The 16,386-nt window shown below is 50.3% G+C and overlaps 1 protein-coding gene and 1 long non-coding RNA gene across 3 annotated transcripts in view; one reads left to right on the top strand and one right to left on the bottom strand.

The window, feature by feature from the left end:
• The first annotated feature begins 7,980 nt into the window (after window positions 1-7,980).
• The window catches only part of LOC310660641, a 60,785-nt gene continuing 52,379 nt past the window's right edge, over window positions 7,981-16,386 (top strand). Inside the window, exon 1 of the long non-coding RNA XR_014503560.1 lies at window positions 7,981-8,177. This is a non-coding gene — a long non-coding RNA (uncharacterized lncRNA). The remainder of the gene's footprint in view (window positions 8,178-16,386) is intronic.
• Window positions 9,830-15,958, bottom strand: DLX6 (distal-less homeobox 6). 2 transcript variants are annotated; one of them, XM_083405497.1, is made up of 4 exons: window positions 14,890-15,958; window positions 12,761-12,954; window positions 11,233-11,383; window positions 10,479-10,576 (listed from the first exon to the last, which is right to left on the bottom strand). In XM_083405497.1, the coding sequence occupies exons 1-3, from the start codon at window positions 15,473-15,475 to the stop codon at window positions 11,249-11,251; spliced, it is 915 nt and encodes a 304-aa protein (XP_083261623.1). In that variant the 5' UTR covers window positions 15,476-15,958; the 3' UTR covers window positions 10,479-10,576; window positions 11,233-11,248. The 2 variants fall into 2 exon arrangements, with proteins under 2 accessions (XP_083261622.1, XP_083261623.1); XM_083405496.1 differs by lacking the exon at window positions 11,233-11,383 and having other exon boundaries at window positions 9,830-10,576.

Here is a 16,386-nt window from a genome sequence, read left to right on the forward strand (position 1 = left end):
ACTGTTCAACTCTGGCCTGTTCTGTGGCCTACTTTCCATTAAAATAACCCTTCCTACGGCTCGGCAATCTTTTTCTTTCCTTTGCAACAGAACCACCCCCTTGCAAATATCACCTTCTCCTCTCAGAGTTTGCCTTTGCTCTCAACGTGTCTGGCTCATTAACCTGCTACGCGTTAAGCGCTGGTTGTGGATGGAAGGATTTTTATAGACAAATCTGGCTGTGCCTCCTGGGTTTTTTTTGGGGGGGGTGAGGTTTTTACAGTGTGATATAACAGACACCCCCCCACACCCTTTTCTCTCTTTCTTTATGGTCCGGTCCATCTTGCCCTTGATGCTCGTGGACATAACGCCGCTCGGTTTCAATAGTATCCACAGCTGGGATTTCATTACCACCTCCCGTCTAAAAATGGCGCTAGTCCTCATGAACTCTCTCCCCCTCTTTCCTTGGGGCAGACAGTGGTGTCATGATGTGGAGACTATCTAGAACAAACTGAACTCTTCCCAGTCCCCAAGGTCAAGCTCTGGGGAAGTCGATTCCCCATAATCTATTGTTGCTGTGGGCACAAACGTAATCATGTACGGCGCTGCACTCAGGCGTGCATATGTGGGCTTGTATATACGCGTGTGTGCGCGCACTATATCCACATATACTTTTTGGGAGAGTAGGAATCGCTCCGTCGTGCCTTCCCACCCTAAGGCAAGGATATAATCAAGTGTCCTCGGTAGTTTTTAACCTTTGAAGAAGTTTTTCTTCCCTTCTCCTTCCTCGCCCTCGCTTCCAAGTGGAGCTGGGGAGCCACAGCGGGGCGGGCGGAGAGGGAGAGGGAGCCGAGAAGGAGACGCATTCCTGTGGGTGCCGGATGGCTCCAGGGCTCCGCCGCAAGGGCCTACGAGAGGGACACAGACCGGAGAGAGAGAGCAGCCCGCAAACTTCGCCTGCCTTGATCTGGTTCCTCTGGGCTCCAGCTCCACCCAGGGGTTCACCCACCAAACCACCCACAGGAGCACCCACCCTCGCTCGCTCTCTCCCTCCCTTTCTCTGGGCAAGGGAAGGTCAGGCGCGCTCCACCAGCGCGACCCACCGCGCAGCTGGGCAAGACCGAGGCGATGGGAGTTTGAGAACCTCTTTGGAGCTCAAGACACAGAATTTTCCCCCCCTCGGGTCTGCAGAAGCTGTTTGTCCTTCTGCCTCTTCCTCTGAGACGCGGGAGCGCGCGCTTGCTTTGCGATTTCTCTCTGCCACCCTCCGCCCTCGATCACGTCTCCCACCCTAGCGCGCTTTCAGGTTGGCATGGCGGGGATGAGTTTCCTGACCTGTGACTCTCCTTTAGAAACTATTTTTTTGGCTTTTTTGTTGTTGTTGTTGCACAGTTTGTTTCTTTCCCCCTCCACCTCCTCCGCGGGAGACCTTAATTAAACCCCATCTATAACCCCGCAGCGAGAGCGTAGTCTCCGTCGAACATCGCTTTTAATTTAGACCAAAGAGCTCCGCGCAAAGCCCAGCCAGACGAACGCGAGCCGTTTCCTCCCAGGAGCGCAACTGAACCAAAAGTTTTCGGGTGAAAGCTGGCAGCAGTTGAGTTACCCCTGGATTTGCTTCGGTTGGGATTTTTAAAATCGGTTGAGCTTCAAGTGAGAGCTTTTTAATTGCGGTTTGGATGCGATGCTTGACTCGGGAACTTCCTCTTGCCTTCTTCACCTCTAATGCGGAGCTCTGTGTCTTTGGAATAGACCCGCACACCGCTTCACTTCTGCTCCTTTTTTTCTGGCGTGGGCAATTGGGCCCCTCAATATAGAAGTAAATATCTGACACAACCCTCTATCACGTTGCAGTGGTGGTGCCTTAAATGGAAGGAGTGCTATTAGAGCACGAAAGTACATTTCCACAGAGCAGCAGTACACGTGTGCGTGTGTAAAAAGGGCCAATCCGTATGAATGCAACAACCTGCTTTTATAGGTCACTCCTGGAGAGATGGATGGATCGTGCGCGCGCGCGTATTTTGAAAAATCCACCGTCGCCGCAGATCATCATCATTTTGCATTTATTTGCTTGTTTATTGGGGCCTAAAACATCTTTCCCAGCTCTGCGAGCCTTCGGGGGTCCAATCCCCAATCCCGAGGCGCGTTTTTTATTGCCAGCCGCCAAATGCCAGATATTACGACCTTTAACCAAATGAAAACACCTTTAACAAGCTCGGAGCCTTTTAATGCTTTTGCTGTGCTGAGAGGCTCATTCTACACACACACAACCCCTTGCCAGCTTCCTCCAGCTTTCGTGGTCTGCAATATATGTGGGTTCTCTGGCGGGCGGTGGGTTTTCTTTTTAACCCTTAGTTTTCCCGAACCTGATCGCAGGAAGAGTGGGTGGGGTGGAAAAGCGAGACAAAATTGTGCTCTAGGGGGGACATCACTGGGTGGTGTGTGTTTTTTTAATGGTGGGAGGAGAAGAAACACACCAGCTCTGGGATTTTTGAAAATCAATGCAGTAGAAGCGCGTTTCATTTTTCTGGCCTCCCCGAGACTTCTCTGTGGCAGTGATCCTGTACACGCTCGCTTTGTTGGGGAGCAAGTCCTGGCTGAACTCAGCGGGTCTTCCTCCTGAGGAGACAAGCACAGGTTGGCTCGCTGCTTCTCCATCTCCCGCAGCTGCAAGGCTTCTTCTTCTTCCGCAGGATTGCGGGCCCGCTTCTCTCTACCCCAAACACGCCAGCATCCCGAGCAACCTCCTCTCCGACATCCGAGGATGAAGGCACCTCAAAGAGCGGGCCAGTTGGGGGAAAGGACACAAGGAAACTCCTCGGATCCGGGAATCTGGAGTCCACGAAGCACAAAGGAGGGCCTAGTAGCCATTGCCAGTTTTGTTCCTCACCTCCCGGGCTACCGATCGCCCACGTTCAAACCCAAAAACCAGTTTGCGGGGAGGGATACCGATTCTCTGGCAGAACCCTCTGCCCGTTCCCCCAAACCTAGCCTTTTGACCTTTCCACAAATCAGTTCCACGACTCGCGATGGATGCTGTGATACATCCACTTTCTTCTGCCGGTTTTACTGCCACGCCTGCGTCTCTCAGCTTATAACTGTCGTGCAATCCCACTCATGTCTACTCAGAGTAGGCCCCGTTGGATTCAGTGGGGCTTACTCCCAGGGAAATGAGCATAGATAGGATGGTAAATTTGCTTGGAAAGGGGCCTATTGATTTCAACCGTGTTTCGCTTCCTCAGTAAATAAGATACGAATTGCGTTTACTTGCTAGGAAACTGTTCAGGAACACTAAGCGAGTCTACAGCCCCGATTAGAAATTTCTAAATAATCCCTCCCCGCCCCCCGCCCCAGTTTATTTCTGTCCAACCGTTTCCACGTCTAAGTGGCTTAGGATCGCTGTGTATGTGTGAATATGCATAAGAGCGCGTGTATCAAGTACCTCCTTTGATGCTTCCAATACGCAACAGCCAAAGCAAACTCTGTTTGCATTGTGCATTTATCAGACACCAGAGACAATAGACGAGAGCATTAATCTGCGACAGGCTGCTTGGTTTAATTAATTGCAATTAAAAACCTGCCCGGCTAATTGCCTTTGGGGTTCCCAAGGGCTTGTCCAAAGAGTAAATGCGAACGAGGAAAATAAAGGAATATTCATTCCCTATGTGGAGACAGCGCGCAATGAAATCGAATTTGGTCTTCTAAGAACAACGACGGCTACTACTGCTCTATTTTATTTTTAAACAAAGAGCATAACCTCAGAGGTTCACAGCCGGATCCTAGCCACTATCCTTGGAGTAAACCTGCGATCTCCGTAGGGATATACTCTTGGAAGCAAAGGTCCCTTTTCAAATAAATGGGTCTACAATCCAGTGTGCTTGGGATCTGGTTATAAATAAATAAAAATCAGTGGGTTGAGGGAATTCCCTTGTAGTCTGTAGCAAACCCTGATGCCTAACCGGAAAAAGAGAGCTATACCTCTGGAAATCAAAGTCTTGAAGGCCAAACAGCCGTGGTAAGCGAATACTTCCATGGCCTGCTCCTGCGCTTCCCGGAAGCATGTCTGGCCGTCCGCTGTTGGAAACAGGATAGTGGCCTTGATGAGCGCTTGGTCTGATCCTGCAGGGATATTTCTCTCTTTAAACAAAAAACGGAACCAGTGACATTTGGCTCCACGTATGGTTCAGTCTGTGCCACTTCCAGCATGGGACTTGTACGCCCTCTTCCCTTTCCTTCTAGCTAACCAACGGAGGGTCCGGGGGAGAGATGGGGGGGGCGGTGCAGCGAAATAGAGAGAGATGAGAGGGTGTGGGGAGGAGGATTTCATGCACACGCGCGCGCGCTTACACACAAACACACAAACGGGGGGGGGGGGGTGGACCAGCAGCCCTTGAATACACAACGAAGCCTCCTCTGGCTCGCCTCAGTCCCCTGATTTGCTCTGTTCTTAATTCCCGCTCTTCTTATTCCTCCTTCCCCCCCTTCCCTCCCTCCACCAGAATCAACCCCGGCTCTCTCTCTCTCTCGCTCTTTCCCCCCTCCCCCTCCCGATTTTGATTTGATCGCTCCCGTTCACATTTCACTTTTGTATTTCTCCCCCCCCTCTTCCTCTATCATTACTCATTGAGTGCCCCGTGAAATTACAATCGTACATTTTCAGCTCAGCAACCCATTTGTAGTGGAGGAGAGAAGGAGGAGAGAGAAAAAAAGAGAGAGAGAGAGGTCTAAATAATGGCCGAATTAGCCCTACTGGACAGTTTCAGATGTAACACTCTGTAATAATTATATTGCAGGCTGGATTAGGATGCTATTATCATAATCTGGACGTTTACAATTATCTGTAATTTGCAAAGATGCGCCAGGTCTTGATTACAGCGGTGTTTTTTTTTTATCAAGCTAACCATCACTAAACAGTGACAGTAATAACAGCTAATTTTGCTGGCAATATAAGAGGTGCTGGGGTGTGCAAACAATTTCACACCTGGATATGCTCAGTCAACCAAGAATATAGAGAAAGAGCTTCTGCCCTGAGACTCAGAAAAATATTCTCCTCTGCTTCTCTCCACTATAGATTTCCTTAGACCCTCATCTCTGCTTAACAGGTTTTGCACGGGGGTAAGTTTTTTTTTTTGTTCGGTCTTAAACCTCCTCGACTGCTGCCGCATATCCCATCAGCTGTACCTCTTCACGTTTTAATGATGGTTACTTTTATTATTATTATTTTTATTATTGCAAAAAAGAAAGAAAGAAAAAGGAAAGAAAAAGGAAACCCTGATCATTCTAATTTCTCGATTTTCCTTACTTAGACCTTTCGATAAGCGAGTTACACGGACGCACATTTATTTATTTACTTGTTTGTTTGCCTGCTTTTATTGTAGCTTTTATTGGGGGGGCGCTCTGCGGTTTGGGTGGGCGGCTCAGGATTCCCACATTTATAGTGACTCACCTAGAGGTTCAGAAATAAGGGGAGGGGGGTGTATATTGGAAGGGGGTGTTGTCTCGAAAACGAACCGGTGAATGTGTGTTGCGAGGCGGGGGGGGGGGGGGGTTGGACTCGCTATGTTGTCAACATCAGTGAAGTGCCATTTGGGAACTCCCGGTTGAGAATGACAAAGAAAAACTCCACGGTGTTTTCCCTTCGAAATCTGGGTTTCCATGTTTAATGCAGAGTCGTCCCATTGCTTGAAAGTGGTCTCATCCACTGCGTTAGCTGGTGTGCGTATGTGTGTGTGTGTGCTTCATCTTCCCTAAGTCTGAAAGGATATTGCACGCTTACTTACAAGTAAATCCCATTCGTGGGACGTTTCGGAGTAGACAAGTAAAGAATAGGGCTGCGAAACCCCCTTCGGGATTTCCCCTAGGTAAATGCTCTTAAAAGCAAGTGTGTGTTTTTCCCCCTTTTGTTTTTAAGAGGGGTATGTCGATTACAGCTCAGCTAGACACCCAGCCCAGCAATCAGGCTGCCGAAATACCGATTCTACTTTCCGCTCCTACTTTATCCGAGACACACCAAACTGGGAAAGAAATCCCATGTATTTCAATGCGCACCGCCCTGCTTCTACTTTGGCCTCCTCTGCGAGCCTTTTCAGGGTCTCATCTCGTAAAGCAACCCGTTCATTCTAATGGAGCTGGGAATCGGATGTGTGTTCCGGGGGGGGGGGAGTGAGGGGGTTAAATTCCAGGTTGCTTGAACAGACTAGAGAACCTCTTCTCGGTTTAAAGGGGCTGTAAATTTGGTCTGGCTGAGTTCGGCCAGTTTCTTTCCCTGTTCTACTTCAGAACATTTACACACACACACAAACAAACACTCCAGTTCTGCGTGGGTTGTTTATTGCTTTTGAAGCTCCGATTCCTCAGGAACAATCCGGATCTACACGGGCCTTTTGGCTTGGATTTCAATGGATTATCCACACGCACAAGCCAGTGCGCGCGCCCCATATTACCTCCCCAGGTACCTCTTCCTGTTTATCTGGAAGTGGGATCAGTACTATTAGAAATGTGAGGAATTTAAGGGACTTTACGGGTCTGGGGGTGTCCTCTGTTTAGCTGCAAAGAGTTTTCTGGTGAAGCCCTAAAAGGAACCCCTTTTTGAGAAGCCTTCTCAATTCTGGCACAATTGTCCCACTCTTATCTATAGATGACGCTGTTTCTCGAGCGCCTCGGCGTCGGCGTCCCTCACCCTCAGCAGCAGACAGGTAAACCTTTCTGGCTCCCCAGCTCGCCGCCACCGAGGCCCTTCCTGCAAGCACCTTCCACGATCCCTGCTTTATCTAAACGTCCCTTGAAAAACGAGCACACCGTCCTTCCGGCTCTTAACACAGACAGGGCGCGCGCGATTCCTTATACACTGCTCAGAGGAAGTCGGAGAGAACCGATTGTCCCAATCCTGAAAGTCAGTCCCATTCGAAAGCGGTGGAACTGACTTCTGAGTAGAGCCCGCTAGAGGATTGCGCTGCTACACAACAGACAGAAGGCTGGGGAGGGGGAAGACGAGACAGACCCTTCTCATCAACTCCCACCAAGAACCGGATTTTGATGGTAGACTAAAAGTGGACCAAGCCCTCGAGATCGAGTGAAATGGGAGGAACTAACCCGTGAAAGGTTAACATGTCATCCTGGATGCACTGCTCGTGTGTATGGGGAGGGGGGGGGTTGAGAGATGTATGTGTGTTGTGCAGGGGTAGAGGTGATGCGTAAGGCCGGATAAATAAAACAAGCCCCTCCAGTTAAGCCAACATACTAGAAATTGAGCGGATTTCAATGTGCCGTCCAAGATACTCAAAATCACGACAGCTCTGTCCCTGATTTCATCAGCGTGAGCCCTGCCATCCTCTAACTCTGCCCTGATCCTGAACATATTGACTCCCTTGGCACTGAAGGCCGCATTCATCTCAATGATACTCACTTCCCAGGAAGCGTTGCTGAGAACTGGGATCTGAATCCTATCTGACGGGCTTTGTGGCTTCGCTCGCAGCATCCCCATTTTTCCTGTGGTTCCACTGGTTTGGGGAGGATTATCCTTCATCAGAAAGTCTTGGGGGCTCTTCCTACAAAGGGAAGGGGCTACCCCTCGGTTTAAATGTATGATAGCTTTCTCACTCCCTAACACGAATCTGAATAATTCAGTGAACCCCACAACCAGCTGTACCTCAGAAGCCTCTTCCATTCTTCATAGCATTATAATTTTGGTTAATTTTCAATTTTAGGTCCTACGTCTCTGCAATTTGTGTATGAATAACAGAATAATTTCCCTCTTTTGTTTCGCCTTTCCTGTTCCTGAATCTAAATAAAGATGGCTTTTTAGTATTAAAAGTGGAAGAAAATTACAGGTAATTATCTTTGACGGTAAAAACGCTGTAATCAGCGGGCTACATGAAAAATTACTCTAATTATGGCTGCATTTAAGAGAATGGGGGGAAAAACCTTCTTATGGATAAAAACCTTAAATTGTCCCCAATGTCTGCCTCAAATTGGATGGCACTGCAGCTGGGGGCTTTGTTCACAATTGATCCTGGGGAGAGCTGAACCCAAAGTTTCACAGTGGGAACGAGGAGGGGGGGTAAGAAAAGAAAACATTTTTTCCTCCTAATGTAACAATGCGAATGGTAGAAAATGACAAGACTTGATCGGTTTTAAGCCATTCTGAAGACTGACTGAGCGTGGAAGTTGCTCAACAAAAAACCGGCGCTGGTATATTGGTAAGTAGTCTTGGCTTTTGTGTCTAATTATAGTGACTGTCCTTTTGCACGACTGTATGTAGCTGTCATTATACGGAGCACTCTGAGGATCTCCATTGACTTCTGATAAATGGCTCAGTGGTTTCAAGGTTCATAATTTGAAGGATGCCCAGGGCTCTAGCCATTAATTCTCGCAGTATGGGGCATCCTGCTTGTGTGACGAAAGGGGCTTTTCGTGGTGCATGATTTCTCGCCTTTGCACCACCCTAAGAAGGATATGATTCGTCCTGGACTCGGCAATGGGGACCAGGGAGCGCTGAGAGAGAGAGACCTGGGGAACATTATTACGCAGCCTTAGGTAGTCTGTTTGGCGGAGGAGTGTGTGAGAGAGCTGGTGGGGTTGCGGGGGGCGGGGTGAGAGACCATCACCCTCTGCCACCTACAAAAGTAGGCAACCTCTTGACTTTTGCCAAATCTGCCAAAAGGCAGTTCGAGGGCAGCTTTCACGCCGCCGGGGTTGAAAACGGAAAAGAAAATTCCGCGGGATTCTGGAAATCAACGAATTCTCTCTGCGAGGCAGAGAATCCGGAGGGGACCCAAGTCGATTAAGAGGAAGCCAGTTTGATGCTGTTGGTTTCAGAGGGTGCAAATTGGCTTGCAGATCCAAATCAAGTCTCCTTTGCAGAATATAATTTTTACTGGTTAGCCGGGCAGATAGGTAGGTCGCAAAACAGATGCGATGTTACGACTGGTGCACGCGCGTGTGTTATGTCATAAGCATCTATCTAGCTACTGACGTGATACATCTATGGCATAGATAACTACATGGGCATACATCTCTGACCATTACTATATTATATTATATTCTGTCTGTATAAATCTTAGGCAGGCAGGCCATGCAGAACACGTCTACTCTAGAGCAGCCCTGCTAAAGTCAGTGGTACTCTGTATGTGAACTATACGAGGCTTGCCATCCTAAGCACGATTACTGGGGAGGACAGTTCCGCCGAGTAATAAATCTCACATGACTGCATTTAGGATTTAAAACATGGGTGGTTCCTGGGAAGGCGGGGGAAGATAACCTTTCCAAAGCTGTAGAGTAACGCAGGACTCTTTTGACATTTTGTGGCTTTTACTCTATATATGAAAGGAGACAAAACATACAAAGTATATATACAACTAAAATTCAACAATATGTACAACAAGGTTGCTGGGTAGGCAGCTGAGAGACCGAGAGAGAGAAAGAGTGAGCTGCCAGCCAGCCAGGGAGGGAGGGCAGGTGGGTGAAAGAGATTTAAGCCTTAGGATGGGGTGCGGTTTTGGGGTTTGTTTGGGGTTTTTTGTATGTATGTTACTCCCCCTCCCCTCAAATTCTCTTTCTCCTGCGGCAATAATACATAGGGGGGTGGGGAGTTTTCGTCTGCAAGCTCCACCGAAATGAATGAGGGCACATCTCCAATTCATTACAGCGGGGCATGCGCAGGAGAACTTCTGGTCAGTTTTTCAGGTGCTTTCTTAGTTTCAAGTGACTTATGGATGTGGGAGAGAATATAGTGGATTCGCCCTCACAGCTGCCGGTTCCACTCCGAGAAAGCATGCAGATTTTACTTCGTGGAAGTGTCCTAATTAAACTAGGAAAAAAAGTTTTTCCGCCCGCCCGCCCCCGCCCCAAACGGTATCTTAAAAAAACAAAATCCCTTTCTCCGCCCCTCCCTTTCCAATCTTTTTGTTGTTGTTGATGTCAATCTCGGTTTAGTGAATAAAAATAGGATCGCTTCTTTTTCATTGAACAAGTTTTGTTATTTTTGTCGTGTGCTGTTGTTTTAAAGTTGCTGCGTGGACTTGGTGGGAAAAGTCTGTAAAAATTTTTTGCTTTTCGACTTGTACTCCCAGAGAGGTTTGGTGCCTCCGAGTCCCAAAGGAAATATCCCAAAGAGGAGCATCTGACGTGGGCCAGGACGCAAATGGTCTCTTTCTGCTCAAGATCAATCGCTGAGGTTTAAAGAGAAGGCGAAGGCGAAGCCGCCCCGAGTCTGTCTTCCTTTGCCACACACTCCAGATTCACCCAGAGCCCCGCGAGCTGCGCTGCTCCCCCCACCCCCGCCCAGCTTGGCAAGGCCGCGCTGGAGACAGCGGCTCCTCCGGCGAGCTGTTTCTCTTGGCCCCGTTCACATCATTTGTGGTCTCTGCATTGTGTCTTGATGTGGAGAAGAGTACCAGTGAGAATAACCAGGCATGTAGCTATTGGGAGGCATGTTGACTCCTTTGGCAGAGGCTGAAACGTCCCAGACAGGAGGCAAACCTGGAGACCGCGGAGACAGGGTGGCAGAGCCCGGCAGGGGGTCGCTCTCGTGAGGGTTGCCGCCTTGCTTGAGCAGTTTCTTGAACTTGGAGCGCTTGTTCTGGAACCAGATCTTCACCTGCAACCGAAAGGCAGAAGGCATGAGAGGTCTGCTGGGGGAGGAGGGGTGGGGTGAGGTGGGGGACTTAAGGCAAATAGACAGTTTCAAATCCATCCATGTATCTATATCTGTCTGTCTATCCAATCTTCCTTCCTTCTTCTCCCTCCGTGGCATGAACTTCATGATCTCCCCTCCCCGCTTCCACGGCCATTGTTTGAATCACCCACAATTAGGACTTGCTTAAGTAAACTGCGCTGAGACTGTTTGGAAAGGCCATTTCCTTCTGGGGGGACAGTTACAATGCGTGAGTCCCGTTCATTTTTCCTTCTTCACGCGTCCATTGAAGGCAACCTACGCAGACTGAGAACCTGCGTGCGTGTATGGATATGATACCCATCGTCGGCCTATATAATGTATTACTGCATAATTGTCAAGACGCGGCTACCGTTTTAGGACCCCGAGCGGGGAGGGGAACCAGGGCAGAGGAGGCAATCTATCCTACTCATAGCCTCCCTCTGTATTATGAGACCCCCCCCTCCACCCCCCGTCCTTTTGGAGAGGGCCACAACGCTAAAGCCCTGAGCCATCACCGGCGCCATTGATCTAGATGGGACCGAGGCGAGATCCTAACCACACATACTCAGAAGTTTTTCACCGAAATCAGTTGGACTTACTTCCAAGTAAATGTGCTTAGGAAGGGGTGCCACTTCCACTTTTACGAGTTTTAAGATCAGGCTCTAAAACCGTCTGCAGCTGCACCTTCAAGGGGGGTCTAAATTGGCTTAAATCCCAAAACGCGTCAGTTTTGTTGGATTCCAGCTTGGCCTACAAAGAAGTAATACGTGAGTCAAAAGAAAAAGGAAGAGAGAGAGAGCAGCCCAATTCGTAGAGTGAGGGTGGGGGTGGGAGAGGAGAGGGCCAGTAGAGTAGATCTATCTCCCTGAGCAAGATGGTGATCTGTAGCTTATCGCGGAAATCATCCCAGTGGCGTAAAACCAACAAAACTGAGCCTTACATACATTGAAAATTTAATAAAACAAAAACAGTAGATGAAAGTTTAAAAGAAGAAAACAAAAAAAGAAGCAGCAGTAGCAGCAGCAGCAGCAGCAACAAGAACAACAAGCCTTCTGCAGCAATGTAAGAGAGCTAGGTGTCATTCAAATAAGAGCGTTTTGCAAACATCCCAGCTGGGAAGGTGACAGTGTCCTTTCTTTGTACCACACTTTAGGTGCTCTAAAAGCTCGGATTGCCATTAAATATGTGTGGCGGTGGTGGTGGTGGTGATATGCTGCTCTTTAAAGACACCTCCTGTCTTCTTTTGCCTTCAAGGTCGCCCCTATATCACAATAAGGCACCAAATCCAAAATGCCCCACTTTGCCTACATTCCTGGCAACCACCAGCGGATCCAATGAACATGGTTTATCCCTGTTGTTTTTGTTTTTTTCTGTCCGGAAGATTACAAACTGCCACAAAAAATGTTTGTTTTTTTAAATTATTATTCCTTTCTGCATTCATGAATTCAGATTAATCGTTTTCCTTCTAACCTCGTGTGTCATTCAGGTTTAAATCTGCAGGGAAAGCCAGAACGCACCAACCACATTTAACTGTGGCTTAACTCGCTCTAATTTTGTACACGCTTCCCTTTGATCGTCAGCTCTATCATCACCTTTTGTACATTTCGCCTAAGGGCAAGCACTGAATTTCAGTTACTCATCCAGGATAATTTACTATTGAATATTACTAGGGAAGGTGCGCTTTCTTCGGGCCTAGAGGCTGTGCACCGTATGAAAATAGATTTCCATTTCTATCAGCAAAGGATGGAGGTTTCTCTGGGCCCCCAACAACCTTTTTTGTTTTATGTATAAATTTATTTCCACCTCAGTGCTTATTATCCCCTTCAGATTTGGGCTATAACTAAGTAGATGCATGCCCAGATTCTGGAGTGGTGAACTCAAACCTTTCTCAATGCACCATCAAAACAGACTGAATTTGAAAAATAATAAGAATAGAGAGAATGATATTTCACCAACGCATACTTGGCCATGTTTTTGCAGTCCACCGACCTGGGTAGCTGAGCTTCGCTTTTATTCCTAGCCTTTGGCCAATGGAAATAGTGATTTGTCTGCTTGATTTTGGCCTGGCCTGGCCTTCTCTCGGAGCCCAGGATCTCAGGGATCTCTCTGGACTTCCCCGGGAATTACCTGTGTCTGAGTTAGTCCTAATGATGCCGCCAGCTCTGCTCTCTCGGGAAGCGCCAGGTACTGGGTCTGCTGGAAGCGGTGGTTTAAAGCCTGCAGCTGGAGACTCGAGTAAATGGTTCGGGGCTTCCGGATCTTCTTCCCTTTCCCATTAAATCTTATCTCCCCGTTTTCGATAACTGTGGTTTTCTGTTGATCTGCAATAAAAAGAAAGCACATTTGAAGGGGGGTGTCCAGCACAGCGAAGCCCTTCTATGAGACACCCCGGATTTTGTTTTGGGTGCTTTTCATGTTGGGGAGGTGGGGGTGGGGTGGGAAATCAGAGACAAAGCCATTTCCATGCCATTACTAACAGAGTAGAAAATGCACGGGGTGGTACATAAGAAGTTCAGGCCGCCGACAAATCCTCCAGGCAACCTTCTGTGGCGGATGATTCACTTTGACCTGCAAGATCTACCCGCTTTCCTGACAGTTTTGCTACCCAGGCGTGCTAGGAAATTCATGACGCTCTCTTAATACAAGCAGTATTTCGCTCAAACAAAAACTACTGTTATTTCCAGAAATCCCTGGCCCATGGCAGAACTGCTTCTTTTTAACCGAGAACCTGAAATGCACCCTGTTGCCTAGTTTGTGGCTACTGCATTGATCTCTCTTACCAAAACCTGTCGTCGTTTTTTTACTGCCTATACACACAAAGACACGCGCGCAGAGTTCATGCTACCTGAGCGTCTCATTTAATATTGGAATGTGTTTGAACTGCACACACAATTTGTATCTCCTAAATATGAATCTATCTCCAATCTCAGCATTTTCTCAAGGAATAAGCAAACAAGCAGGGTAGCATTTCTGCTTCGGATCTGTAGACGCATCTCCACAGCCAACGTACAGGTGCAAATGATTTTACAAAGGGACGCGGAGCTGCGTCTTCCCTCGGCGACTTTGCCATTTGTTTCTCGAGGCGTTTACTGCAGATTAGCCATCCGACGGGTGCACGGACGGGATTTATAATGTCATTTTCTAGGCACAGTGGCTGGGGGCTAAAGATGTGATAAAATCGCGCAGGCAAAAAAACAACACACCACACACCTCTTCTCTGTAGTATATGCCCAACACAACAAGACACAGGAGTCACCAGCGTCTGACCTGGGTCTCTCGGGCGCTAACCCTGCTTTAGACTCTCTTTTCTCTCTCTCTGATCACCCTGCGTCAAAAGCAACAAAGAGGGAATAATCGTGGCAGAGCAATTCCTTCCCCAAAGAAGCCTGCAGTGCTATGGCAGTAGCCCGCCGTAGCAGGAGATGGGCTACGGCCCGGCCGCTCTTTCTAAGCGCATTTCTTCGTCCTGCACAGACCACCGTCGTGGAGAGGGCATCCGCGGGCTAGGCAAACAACATCCTAGGAAAAAACAAAATCACTCCTGTTCCTCTGGACGGCTACATTATCGCAGAAGAAAGCCAGCAGGGTCTTCGCTTAAGGTTTTCAATCCACACAGTCCATGGGCAGCTTCCAAGTGGAGGGCAGCGCCTCGGAGTCCCCGAAACACGACACACGTGCCTGAGCATCCCCACGCGCGTCGGCCGGCGGCCTGCGTCCAGGCACGCGTGTGGATGGATCCCAGAGGGAAACTCAGGATCCGGAGCACGCAAAGGGAAGGCAGGAAAGAGTTGCCGAAATCCGAGCCACGCTTACAGGAAAGCAAGTCCTCTGGAAGCGAACTGTTGTTGTTATTATTTTTTTTGGGGGGGGGTGTTACCCTCCCAATGAAACCTGCACGGGATCGGGGTGAGGAGATGTCATTTCAAACAGAGATCTGAGCGGGAGAGAGGCAAGGGATCCCCATGCAAAGTAGCAACACCCCCCCCCTCGCCCAAGAAATCCTGCGTATTGATTTGTAAACTTACTTCCGAGGGAAGGTTAAAAGTGGCGAGAGAAGGAGGAAGAAGAGGCAGGCGATGGAGGGAAAGCGAGGGAAGCGCAGCAGGAAAAGGAGACAAAGGGAGAGGAAGGGCATGCGGGAAAGAGAGACAAAGGAAGCCGGGAGCCAGCGGGCCGGCCGCGGGGGCTCGGCCCGGGCATCTCCGCGCCCGTCTCGTGGGAACGCTCCGTCACGCGTTGCCTCCCGTGTCACCCACCTGCGTCGTCCGGCCTCGCCGTCCCGCCCGCGCCTCCTCCTCCTCCGCCTCCTCCTCCTCCGCCGCCGCCGCCGGCGTGGTAGGGCTGCAGGTAGGGGCTGTGCTGCGCGTGGCTCACGTAGGGGTAGGCGGCGGCGGCTGCGGCGGCGGCGGCCAGCGAGCGGTGGCTGTACGAGTTGGCGGCGGCGGCGGCGGGGCCGGCCGGGTAGGGCGCGGCGTGGTGGTGGTGGTGATGGTGGTGGTGGTGCGGGTGCTGGTGGTGCGGGTGCGAGTGCGAGGCGGGCGCCGCCGAGTGCAGGCAGTGCAGCGGGTAGTGCGTGCCCGCCATGGCCGCCGCCGGCGAGCTCTGCTGCTGCTGCTGCTGTTGCTGCTGCTGCTGCGCCGAGTGCGAAGAGCCGCCGCCGCCGCCGCCGCCGGGCGCCTGAGCCCCTGGAGGAGGCGGCGGCTGAGGCGGCGGCGGCTGAGGCGGCTGCTGAGGCGCCGGCGGCGGAGGCGGCTGCTGCTGCTGCTGCCCGAACTCCATGAAGGCGGATTTGGACGAGTCCGGCGCCTCCAGCCCGTCAGCCATCGTAGTCATGGTCATCATCCAAGTTGGGCAGCCAGCGACGAGCGCCTCAGCCCGGCTACTCGGCGTCGTCGTCGTCGTCGTCGTCGTCGCCCCCCTCGCGCTCCCGCCACCTTCGAGGGAGCCTATTAGCCTGCGCCGGGCGGGAATTAGCGACGGGGCTCGCGCGCTATTCCCCCCCCCCCGGGCGCGCTTTTTCTTCTTCTTCTTCTTTAGCGAAAGCTGAGGAGGGGGGGAGAGAAAAAGAGAGAGAGAGAGAGGTGGGAGAGGGGGAAAAGAGAGAGGGGGAGAAAGAGAGAGAGAGAGAGAAAGAGAGAGAGAGAGCAATAGGGGGAGAGGGGCCTTGTTAACTGAGGGAGGGGTGGAGGGGAGGAGTGTGAGAGGCGCTGGGGAGGGAGAGAGAGAGAGAGAGAGGGAAAAGGAAGGAGGAGGGGGGCAGAAAGAGAGAGAGAAAGAGAACGGCAGACTTAGTACTTCCCGGGGCTTTTCCCCTCACGCTTCTTCTTTCCCTGCATTTGGGGGCTTTTGCTTTTTTTTTTATACCTCAGACACACACGTTCCCTCTTTCTCTCTCGCACCCTCCCCTTCTCTCTCTCTCTCTCTCTCTCTCTCTGGTTGGGGTTTGTTATTAGGTTTTTGGTTTGGTAATTTCTTTCCCCCTCATTAAGGGGGGGGGGGGAAACCTTGAGGGAGTTTAAGGCAAAAGCAGAGAGCGAGCGAGAGAGAGAGATAACCCCCTTTCTCTTTAAGGTGGATTCTCTTTCATAAAGTTGTGCTTCTGCTTTTCGACTTGAGGCAGCAGGGGGAGGGGAAGGCGCACGACAACACACAACAACAGCGGGAGCGGGAAGGGGGGGGGGCGAGGTGGAAAGAGAGAAAACGCCACAAGTCGAATGGTTGGTCTCCAAAGGGCAGCGCCTCCCCATTGGTCA

This window comes from Podarcis tiliguerta (genome assembly GCF_965153285.1).
Source record: "Podarcis tiliguerta genome assembly, chromosome: 12".
NCBI lineage: Eukaryota > Metazoa > Chordata > Lepidosauria > Squamata > Lacertidae > Podarcis > Podarcis tiliguerta.

What these genes read in the sequence shown, in the direction of transcription:
- DLX6 (XM_083405496.1), bottom strand. Translation starts at nt 15,475, where the DNA reads ATGATGACCATGACTACGATGGCTGACGGGCTGGAGGCGCCGGACTCG. An exon ending in GGCGAGGCCGGACGACGCAG is followed by an intron (nt 12,955 to 14,889) that starts GTGGGTGACACG and finishes TTTTTATTGCAG; the next exon opens with ATCAACAGAAAACCACAGTT. An exon ending in TAGGACTAACTCAGACACAG is followed by an intron (nt 10,577 to 12,760) that starts GTAATTCCCGGG and finishes TTTCGGTTGCAG; the next exon opens with GTGAAGATCTGGTTCCAGAA.